The sequence below is a fragment of the Sander vitreus genome, chromosome 24 (assembly GCF_031162955.1).
Source record: "Sander vitreus isolate 19-12246 chromosome 24, sanVit1, whole genome shotgun sequence".
NCBI lineage: Eukaryota > Metazoa > Chordata > Actinopteri > Perciformes > Percidae > Sander > Sander vitreus.
Window position 1 is genome coordinate 1,915,606 of NC_135878.1, and position 11,556 is coordinate 1,927,161.

General features: G+C 39.5%; 1 protein-coding gene across 1 annotated transcript; it reads right to left on the minus strand.

Annotated features, from left to right (window-relative positions):
* Positions 1 to 205: 205 nt before the first annotated feature.
* Positions 206 to 10,166, minus strand: LOC144512680 (actin-related protein 3). Its single transcript, XM_078243525.1, has 12 exons — positions 9,968 to 10,166; positions 9,475 to 9,530; positions 8,604 to 8,728; positions 8,401 to 8,511; positions 7,981 to 8,076; positions 6,308 to 6,415; positions 5,361 to 5,504; positions 4,340 to 4,513; positions 4,088 to 4,180; positions 3,871 to 3,996; positions 3,064 to 3,147; positions 206 to 1,212 (listed from the first exon to the last, which is right to left on the minus strand). The coding sequence occupies exons 1-12, from the start codon at positions 10,009 to 10,011 to the stop codon at positions 1,117 to 1,119; spliced, it is 1,257 nt and encodes a 418-aa protein (XP_078099651.1). The 5' UTR covers positions 10,012 to 10,166; the 3' UTR covers positions 206 to 1,116.
* Positions 10,167 to 11,556: the final 1,390 nt, after the last annotated feature.

The following is an 11,556-nucleotide window of genomic DNA, read 5'->3' on the forward strand; positions in this document are numbered from 1 at the left end:
GGGGCATAGAGTGGTTCAATGGAAATAAACTCTTACATCATGCAGTGGTCACTTTAAAGGGATACAATTACAGTACAGGGGGGGGGGGGGGGGGGGGGGGTTCCCCCTCACATAAATATAGCGGTGTTATGTTGAGAGTGGATGCAAAGAGGCATATAATCATGGCATTCTCGATAAACTTGAAAAACCAGAAACCACAACTGTAGAAATGTCTCCTTGGCATTTATTGGAATGCCAGCATTGAAATCCAGATTTGGTACAGTACAAGGCTATCCAGTATAACTGAGATCTAGGCAACAGTGATGGTCCAACAACAGTCATTCAAACTGCATGTTCATATATTAATATGACTTCTTTTTTTTCTTCTTCTTCTTCTTTTTTAAAGACAGGTTGGTCCAGAGATGATGAATACAAATAAAAAAAAAAAAGGTCAAAGGAAAGCGGGGACGAAGACTTAGTCTCAATTAAACCTGGGGAAAGTTATTTGAACAGATTGATATTTTTTTTTAAATGCCTGACTTGTAATAATCTAAATTCAAATAAATATTCCATCCAGGTACTGAAGGACATTTTCAAAAAAAAGAGACAGAAATAATGGTCAGTATATCTGGTGATTGGTTTCTGGGGTATGTAGCACCCATTTGATGACTTAATGATCAAAAGGTGTTTTATTCAATGAAGTTTGTGGAAAATGATCTAGCTAAACATGTCCTGCTTCTTTTAGAGTATATAACATATAGCAAGAACCCAACCCATATACACAGAGAAGTGCATTTATACAGGACTCATGTTGATTAATTACATATTACAACCCTGTGAGGATATTATAAGTACATATACGAGGCACGCAGAAATTAAAGATGTATCACCTATTATTAACCTACTTGCAGTAAACATTTTATTTGAAGGATCCTTTGGGCTGAGTCACCTCCTTCCTCTAATTTGTGAGGATGTTGCCGCTATTTTGGCAGTTTGTTTGGTCCACTGCTTTATCCAAATGAACAGGTCTGTCGGGAGCATCCGTGCAAAGGCTCATGGGACTTCCACAGCATGTGAGGTCTTAGGGCGCTTCCTCGGTTGTCCTTGGCCCCCCGCTGAATGCCGTCCTCCGACGCCCTAAGACATGACTCCGAAGACGGGGTTGTGGCGGCAGATGCTCGGCCCGATCTCCTCGTAGTCTTTCTTGGTGTGGCACACTTGGTAAAACTCAGGCTGCCAAAACAGAAATGGTCCTCGTTAGTGTCATTTCCTTTCCCATTTCAGAAGTAAAGACAACATCTATGATTGCAATAATTAAAAGAACTTTTCAAATCTACGCAAGGATATATTTTTACCATTGTATAAATCTCTGGTAAGAGCCCATCTTAAATATGCTTGCTCAGTCTGGTGTCCATATGAATTTAAATATGTAGAATAAACTGAAAAGGTCCAGAGAAGAGCTACTAAATTAATCCCAGGAAGGAAATGTCTTATGAAGAAAAATGGAGAAAATTAAGTTTACCGACTCTTGTGTACAGGAAATACAATTCAGGTGTATAAGCTGGTACATGGAATATATGATGTAACGGTTGAGCCTATCTTTTAGTTTTGGAGCAATAGGTATGATTTACTAAAACTTCACCCCAGAACATGCGTGTCTAAAAAAGAGAAGGAATTTCTTCACACTTTGTGCGGTAAAGGCGTGGAACGAGCTTCCAGAAGAAGTTCCTTCCAACCGTTCCCTTTCAAGAACAGGTTGGATACATTTTGTCTGGCAAAAGATGTAATGTTTACTATAACTATAAAGCTTGTTTGTAATTTATTTGTTGTATTTATTGTTTGTACTTATTTATGAAATGCAAGTCATTTTTAATCATCAATCAATGTGCTTCAAATTTGTTTACATCGTTTTTGTTTTTGTGTTGTTTGAGTCTGGATTAGAGGACTTAATATCCTGTACCAGAGCACTTTCAATACATTTCAATAAAAATATGAGAGTGTGTGCTGTGTTTAGTCTGACAAAGGTAGGGCTGGGTATCGTTTAAAAATATTTAATACTGGTAACGAAACCAATAATGTGACTTTGATTCCCGTTCCTAAAAAGGATACTTTTTTGGATACCAATATTATAAACAAAAAGGAATTATAACATTACGGCATAAATCTTTTTATTTATTGTTCAGCTCCTACTACGTGAGCCCCTTCTCTGTGTAACGTAGAGTTTTTCCTGCATGTCTCTACGACGCGTAACGCTAGACAGCCAATCACAAACAGAAGCATGCTGCATGCCTATTGGCTCACTGACACGGATGAGATTTGCTCCTTAAGCGCAACTCTCGCCAAAATGCAACCTAGGGTCTTTTTGTGAATGTACCCGAGTCAAACTTTCGTTTAAAAGTATATTTAGGACGGAATCACCACTTCTAAGTTTACCGAATTTTCGTTTTTCGGTGAAATGGCCTTTTGAATGGGAGTGCTAGGGGCACTTTTATGCTAGCCTCAAAATAGCTATTTTTAAAACACTAAGAAGGCTCGACACAACATGAGACTTTGCTCCAAGTCTCACCAGGGACTCTACACATGAACGAAAGCATTGACAGCATTGTTGGTGTACACAGAGTTTACTAAAAAGAAAGGTTTTGAACAACTCACTGTAGTTGTTGTTGTTGTTGTTTACGCTATCCACCATTTATCCAGAAAAGTTTCATGTTGTGTCGAGCCTTCTTAGTGTTTCACAACAAGACCCTAGGTTGCATTTTGGCGAGAGTTACGCTTTAGGGATTGAAAATAAGTATTGAATGACGAGGCATTTTTTCGATATTTGATACTTTAGAGGCAATTCGGTCGGTGCCTTAAAAGTTAAATTTGGTACCCAGCCCTAGACAACGGTTTACCAAAGTCTGGGGCTTATGGAAAAAACTTTTGCCATTTACTGTTTATATCTGACAAGTTTTTCTTCAAGTGAAAACTCTCAACAAAGATTCTATTCTAATTATGTGCTGATGTCAAAACGATATAGAAAAGGCTGCAGGAGGGGTGATTATGTGTTGTTAGAGAAGCTGAAAACACCGTTTTGATACTCACAGTAGACGCCAGCATTGATCCTCCGAACCAGACCGCATACCTCTGCATGTGATGAGTGACGACTTGCACATCGATGGGCTTGGGCTGCAAAACAGAGAGGATAACTTAGTCAATATTGAAACAAAAAAAACACCACTTCCTGTAAACGTTTCTGAAGAAAAAAAAAACATTTTGCATTATTATTGTTTTTGCCCATCTGTATTAAAAACTTTGAATTGACTTAACTCTTTTTGAAATACTAGTCCTGTATATAATAGGCTAGTCTATATATCGACAACGTTCCACTTCGGGGATTGTGTAGGTGCTGCCGTAAATTCCGCCGGAGGTCCCTCATTTTAGGTCAGACGTTCGCCACCTTCCACTTTCTTTATGTTCTCCGGTGGATTTCTGAGGACTACGGTTAACTGCTCCTCAGATCTCTGCAGGGTAAATCCAGACAGCTAGCTAGACTATCTGTCCAATCTGAGTTTTCTGTTGCACGACTAAAACAACCTTTGAACGTACACGTTCCACCAAAACAAGTTCCTTCCTGAGGCTATTTTGCAGAGGCACCGTCAAATGTGTCCGGGGCTTAGCACCGCCCATGACGATTGTGATTGGTTTAAAGAAATGCCAATAAACCAGAGCAGGTTTTTCTACCATCCCGGAATGCTGTGTGGACTAGACAGACCCTCCTCCGCAGCGCTGTGGAGGAAGGTCTGGCAATGCCACACTAATAATAGGCTTGAATAACACCAAGTACTTTTGCATATGTTTAATACATTTCAAAAGGTTTTTTTGAGACTAATCTTCATCCTCTTTCCTCACCTTCAACTTGCCGCCGCTCAGCTCTTCGCTCATTTTCAGTCGTGCATCCACAGACCTTTTTAGGTCCCTCTGCAGGCGTCTGCCAAAGTCCCTGAACATGGTGGAGCCTCCGGAGAGCACGACGTTCTGCGACACACAGAGGAGGCAGACGCTGATATAAAAACAGATACACAGACTAACCGTTACTGGCACTGTAGCAGCTGTAGAGTTTCTGTACCTTGTACAGTGGACGTCGGACATCGATGGGGCAGTTCTGGATCACCTCGTCCACCACCTCTGAGATCGGCTGGGTGAAGTCTGGGTTGGCAAACTGGATGAGACCAAACAGCAAAAAAAGATAGTAAGTTTCAAGGCAAGGAATTCCGCTTGGTAAAAAAAAAAAATAATTTCACTCTGACAAGCTGACACTTTAGGCTGCATCATCTATCAGCAGCAACAGCAATATATCTTAAAAGACTCTGGATTAAACCTCAGGATGGAAGAAGATCTCGGGCCCCAGGAAGCGCTCGTAGCCAACATCGATGGTGAACTCCTTCTTGGAGATGGAGTTGATGCCCGTGTACTGTTTGATCCACTTGGAGCCATCTGTGTCGTACTTGTTAAACTCCTTAACAAGGTCGGGGCAGACGTAGCTATACCGCTCCTAAAAAAAATTAAAATAAAACAATACAGTACAACTTTTAGAGGATAATAAAGCAATGTGGTGGGAATGCAAGAAGACAAAACCAACAAAACCAGATGTCATTAAACTTTTGGTTATATATGGATTAATATTGTATTAAATATATAATGGTTCATATGTTTTGACTCTGAAATGCTTGCGTGAGGTGAACATCTTTCTATTTAAAACTTGCAGTGAGTGATATGCTTATGTAGCTGCACTGACATCTAGTGGACAGGCTGAGGAATCCATGACAGGGACACCATGACACTAACAAAACCAGAATCATCTGTTGAGTGTATCGCTTCCTGTTATGGGGCCTTTTTTTGTTGTTGTTGTTGCAGGTTTCAGTAAAGAAGCATGACTGAAAGTGCAAGAACATAACGTCCTTGCTGACTACAATACAACATCTAATTGTTACTTGTTCCTGTGTGAGCTAACAGATTTATACTGAGCTGCACCAGGTGAGGCTAGAATGTCTTGTTTGTTACACACATTTCTCCACCTTTCAAACCCACAGGAAGTGAGTGTTTGATACTAAGAAGATACAGTTTTTGCAATTCCCATATGATTCAGCATATTGCAGGGAATGATGATTTTTGTATCATTATTCTCATTTTTATTTTAAAAAATTAAAATGATTGCGTGAATTAAAATGACGTGTGAGGTAGGATCTGTAGGCTGGGATTTCTCTGCAGCACCACAGTACTTCATTCAGAATGAACCCCCCTCCCTATGATTTGGATATTGCACTAGTCCATATTGCGATTTGGATACAATGGAGATTAACTGTGCAGCCCTAGTAAAGATGGCAGAAAAGAACACTGACCTTGACAGCTTTAGCCGTCTCCAGGGACTGCTCCGGAGGAATCCCCACCTCTCGCTCCCTCAGCAGCTGCTGGGTGAAGTATGTGATGTCTCGACCAGCGATGGGGATGTGCTTGATGCAGCTCCCGATGACGTAGCCTTCGGCCTGGAAACAGAGCGGCGCACAAGTTTGTTAATCAGGGTTTTTCCTGCATAGAGGAATTTCTGGCGCCCCCCCCAAAAACGTTTTAGCCACCCCCGAAGGAAAACCACCAGCACCAAAATGATAAGAATTGAGAGTAGAAATAGCAATTCAAATCCTCTCTAAATGTGTTTAAGAGCAATTTATTAATTTCATTAAACAACGTCGAACAAGAAGAATATAAACTTGAATATGAGCGCTGACCTCAGTTTTATCTCCAGAGTCAGGCTTAAATACTTATTTAAATACTAACATTTTTAAGCAGTTTTGTAAATTGGGTTTTTATACAGCAGACATCTCTTTCACTGTTCACAGACCTTTTCACAGATAATAAAAAAAAAAAGTAAATCGACCATCCTTACTGTCATGCCCACCCAAAGCCCCATTCTGAGCCAGGAAAAACCCTGTTAGTGGTCCCCTGCACACATTTTAAAACCAGAGATCGATCATTTTAAGGCAGTGGCACCCAGGCGATGGAATGCACTGCCCCTCTCTTTATGTTGTTCAAACTCTGGGGATTATTTTAAAAAAGCAGTTGAAGACTTTTCTATTCAAACAGGCTTTGAGTTAGACAATGACTTTTATGGCTGACTGATTTTATGTACCTATGTTTTCCCTTTATATTCTTATGTCTTTTATTTATTGTATTTCACGTCATTGTGATTTTTATCTGTGAAAAGTGCTATATGGATAAACTTTACTTCCAAGTTTAGGGTTGAGAACGAGTTAGGAGCAAATCGATAAAACCTGGAAATTGCGGCACTCACCACTGGGATGACGTGTGTGACTCCGTCTCCGCTGTCGATCACAGTCCCGGTCAGTGTCCGCTCTCCCACCTGTCTGGATGTCCAGGAGGCAGCCAGCGCCAGGACAGCCTGATGCAAGAAAATCACTTATCGTTTAATGAAACAGAATTATTACGGTCCTTAAAAACAAGTGTTTTCCCTCGGATGGTGGAAGACTTAGATGCGGGTATTTGGCGTGGGGTTTAGGCATCCTTCCTCAAGAAAATGTTAATGTTTTTCAATTACAAACAAAAAGCAATTTCCCTGTACATTTTGTGTCTCTTCGTGGGTTTTTGATTCTCTTTGTAGTGGTGTTGTGTCACTTTTTGGTCATTTTTGTTTTCCTTTGGGGTTGTTTTGGGGTCTCTGTGGTCATTTAGCATCTCTCTGTAGTTCAATCAATCAATCAGAAATGTATTTATATAGCACTTTACAGTAACCAGCAGGTATCCAAAGTACTTTACATCAGGAATCAAGTATAAAAACAACATATCATACAATAAAAAGAATGAAACATAAAACACCGTAAAATCAGAAAAGGTTACAAAGAAACAGGAGAGTGAAATTGTCACACCACTACTACGTATTAAAAGCCAGTCTAAACAAATAGGTTTTGAGTTTGGACCTAAAAAGAGCTGCAACCGTAATAGTGCGAATATCAGGGGGTAACTTGTTCCAGAGTCTCTGGGCAGCAACTGCAAAAGCCTGATCACCCCACCGTTTATATCTAGACCCTGGGACTTCTAAAACCAGCTACTTTGAAGACCGCAATGACCGGTTGTGCTCACGCAAAGTTAAAATTTCGGACAAATACTCCGGGGCCAGGCCATTTAAGGCCTTGAAAACAAACAATAAGATCTTAAAATCTATTCTAAAACACACAGGGAGCCAATGTAGGGTGTAGCAAACAGGAGTGATGTGTGCACGTCTAGATGTATTTGTTAAAAAACGAGCAGCAGCATTTTGAACAAGTTGAAGGCGTGAGATGGAGGTCTGATTCAGACCAACATAAAGAGCATTACAGTAATCCAACCTTGAACTAATAAAAGGCATTAATAGCCTTTTCTAGGTCGTGCCTGCTCAGGAAAGGCTTAACTTTAGCCAGGAGACGAAGCTGGAAAAAGCTCATTCTAACAACATTACTGATCTGCTTGTCAAATGTCATGCTGCAATCAAAAGTAACCCCCAAATTTTTGACAGCTGACCTAGTGTATGATGCCAGAGCTCCCAAACTCAAAGCTGGACCATTTTGCGTGCCTGAAGTACTGAAAATAATACACTCAGCTTTATCTTCGTTCAAATTAAGAAAGTTTTGTGAAAGCCACAACTTAATATCATTAATACAACTAAGCAGGGAGTTTAGTGCGACACTGTCATTTGCTTTCATAGGCAGAACTACTGAATGACATTGTGCAGGAGTAGGACATTTAAAAACAGACTGTGAAACTTAAAAAAGAAGAAGTGATAATTGCCATTTCCCCATTGAACCTCTGAATCACTACCTCATTCTATCTACAGCCCACAAGTCTGGTTTCAAATGAGCCCAAAATGGCTTTTCTAGTTATGGCTGGAAGACTTTAGACTAAAATACTGGCTGGCTGTGTGGCTGAAGGCAAGTGTTGATTTCAGGTGCAGTAATGTTTTTTTGGTTTTACCTGAACAGCAATGTAGAGACCAGGGACATTGAACGACTCAAACATGATCTCTGCTGTATACTCTCTGTTTTCTGGTGTGTTGAGGGGAGGCTCTGTCTGGAGAGAGAGAGAGAGACAGAAAACGGATGTGAACACAGAATGACTTTAAGCCACTATTCTACATTTTGTTTTCTAGAAAAGGTCGACAAATGCAGCATGCATACAGAAACTTCAAATACGCTACAAAAAACAAAATTCTTTCCCGTTTGTTTTTATTTCAGAAAATTAGACATGTCTTTTGGTAGTAAAAATCAGACAGATAGTCAGAAATAGTTAAGTAGAAAATAAAAGAAACACCGCCTGGAACTCGCCTGTCTCGATGCCATTTTAATGCGCATTTGAGGCTGTAACTCTTGATAATGTATACAGCTTTGGTCTTACCAAAAGGAAGTAATGGTCTTCAGGTTCTGCCCGCAGATACTTGAAGATGATCTGCTCCATAAATCTCTCCATCAGGTCCCAGTCCTCCACTATCCCGTGACGGATGGGCCACTGGAAGTGAAGGGGGGAAAATGTCAAATCTCTGATCAGACTGCTTCACAAACTAAACATCCCATGTGGTTCATTTCAACGCTCCTGTCTACCTTTGTTGCATATGATGGTTTGTCGATGGCTTCATCCCCGATGAAGAAGTCCAGGTCATCAACACCCTTCATCATCCTGCGCTGGGCCTGGTCCCCGACCTTGGCTGATTCTTTGATTGCGATACCTGGACGTGATCATGAAAATGGGTAGAGCTTAGGCATGGGCCGGTATAAGATTCGGACGGTATGACAGAGTTTCTGCAGGTTTCACCAAGTCAAATTTAAGACTTTTTTAAAAACATTTTTAAGGCCATTATGAATTAAACTTAAGACCTTTACTTAACATCAACTAAGCCCTAAATTCCGTTTTTTCAGTATCGCTAAACTTGTGCTTCCCCATAGCTGAAGAATAAAATCTGTTTTATGTCTGTGGTACAATCTGAAAGAGACTTGCGCCAATAACACGAAAGCTGATTGGCTGCGATATAGGCTGCATGTTGGTCTCATTTGTATTCGTAATACAGCAAATATATATCTATCTAATATATATCTATATTACACTTTATCGTATTAAATTGCTTATTTGTTGCTAATTATCTTGTTTGTTTTTACTTTGTGTTGTTACAGTTAAAATAACACAAATTTCCATGCTTTGGGCATTTTTTTTTTTTTTTTATTTATTTAATTAAAACTTATTTTGAACCTAGTTTTATCTAAGGTTCAGACTCCTGTTCTGCAAATATATGTATGCAATGTATGCATTAGTGCATATTTAATAAGATATTTACATATACATTTCAGAAAAACTAAAAACAAACCAAAAAACGATTGTATCCACTGGGGTAAGTTACAGGGTGATATCTATTCATATTTTCCATATTCACCTGTAGTGTCTGATTCCACTGATTACCTGTATGAGTTATATACTTACATGAAGGTATGATGAACTGTGGTTCTGTATTTCCTGCATAACCAAGCTTTGTGTACCTAAAAAGGGAACAAAACAAGGATAAAGGCTGAGTTACAGTTGCTTGCCTATGGTTTAAGTGTTGGCTGGGTAGTAACCTATTATACACCATGGTAGTAACGCCCAAAATAATCTGGATATTATGATTTCGGCTATAAGGATTGTCCAGGAAGTAACATTAGCTTGGGTGGGTAGCTAGCAGCAGCTAATTACAACGATACCGCTGCATTGAGAATAAAACCATGTAAGATGAAGCAGTTTAGTACTTTGGCCTGCTAATTTGCAGCATTAACCATGGCTTTAAAGACGACATAAGAATAAACAAGACAGCAGATGTGTCAAAAGAACAGTTAGCATCTTTGAAGCTACTCAGCTAGACTGGGCGTTAGCTGGAAGTTTGACAGCCGTCTATTAAAGCCAAGCTAACGCTAACTAGCCGTCTATTGTTGTCACTTACCCTGTGCCACAGTCAACAACACAAGCCGGTAGCCGACCAGCCATGCTTGCTCTCCTTTATCTATCTACCTACACGCGAATATACCGGGCACCCGATATGAACGGATATCTTAACAGAGGGTGATTTAAATCGCAGCAACCTGAATGAATAGCAGTCACGGCCGATTCTGAACGGCTTCCGGGTGTGGGGAACTTTCTTCTAGTGCAGAGTCAGCAGCTTCAAATGCGCCATACGGACCCCTAGTGGAAGGAGACTGTTATTGCAACTCATTATAACTGAATGGTAAAACATTTGTTTAAATTAATTAAATGTTTAAAAAATAAAAAATAAATGAGAATATATCAGTTTTTAAATAAGGGCTCCATTTTTTGTAAAATTTCAGATGAGTTTTTGAGTTTTAGGAAGACTCAAAGATTTGAAGAAAAGTTGTATTTATAATATATGCATTATATATATGCATTTATGCATGGTGGCATACTTTTAAGGCTGTGCTAAAACTAGTGTGCAATAAATGATAATAAGTAGAACGAGAAGGAAAATAAGAAATATAAAGGATAAAACAATCAGACAAACAATATGTAATATAAAAGTAGCCTCTTAAAATGCAAAAAATGCACACACTCGGACTTGTATTGCATGACACAGAAAATAGCATAACTAACCAACAATATCATTACTATAGGTTTACATTTAAACTTCCATAAGAAATATATATTCTATCTATTGTGTACACATGTAAAATACAAATCAAATCTATTCTTAAAGGTTCCAATGTTAAAAATAATGTTTCAGACAGCTTTGTAATTGTATGTTCTGTCTTTTTACAGTGTTTTTTCATTAAACAAAAAAATAGTTGACAACCTCATCTCGCCCTGCTGACTCCACCAGATGATATCAGTGATTTAGGTGCCATCAAAGGCCAGACAAAATGGTCCTCACCCTCCATCACTGCATGGATGGCCACTGATAAAGACAATATATGAGCATCAAGGCACTTTAGGTCTTGATTCTGGCTCCGGAGTGCCTTACCCCAATCCCAGGGACTGAGAACATTGGCCCTTTGTCCTCAGGCAGACTCATCACTCACACAAGAGTCTCTTCACAGTGCTGACCCTCCTAGAAAAAGCCCTCGGCTCTGCTGCTCCTGATAGGAACAGTCCTCGCTGTGGAGCCAGGCACACTTGATGGAAACTCTCTATCAGGAACTGTGGATGAAACAATTTGTTTCAGCATCGTCAGTGCTGGAGCAAAATATTCGCAAGGAGCCCGCTATCAAAAGCCCTATCCTTTTTTTATATTACTAAGATGAATTGTACAAAACACAAGTGGTGTCTTTTGTCCTCTCTTTTTGGTTGAACTGAGCAATAACATCATCATATAATGATTAGAAAACACTGGATTTGGTCTTATCAGGCAATTATCCAGACCAACTGACGAGTCACTATCAGAATGAACTTTATTTATACCACTCTTATCTTTGTGAGTTTACAAATTGCTTCACTGGGAGGAATAAAAGAGAGATGAATCAATATGAATATTGGGTTATTTAAAGTTTAACAACAATAACAGAGAGAAAAATGACGTGTAGT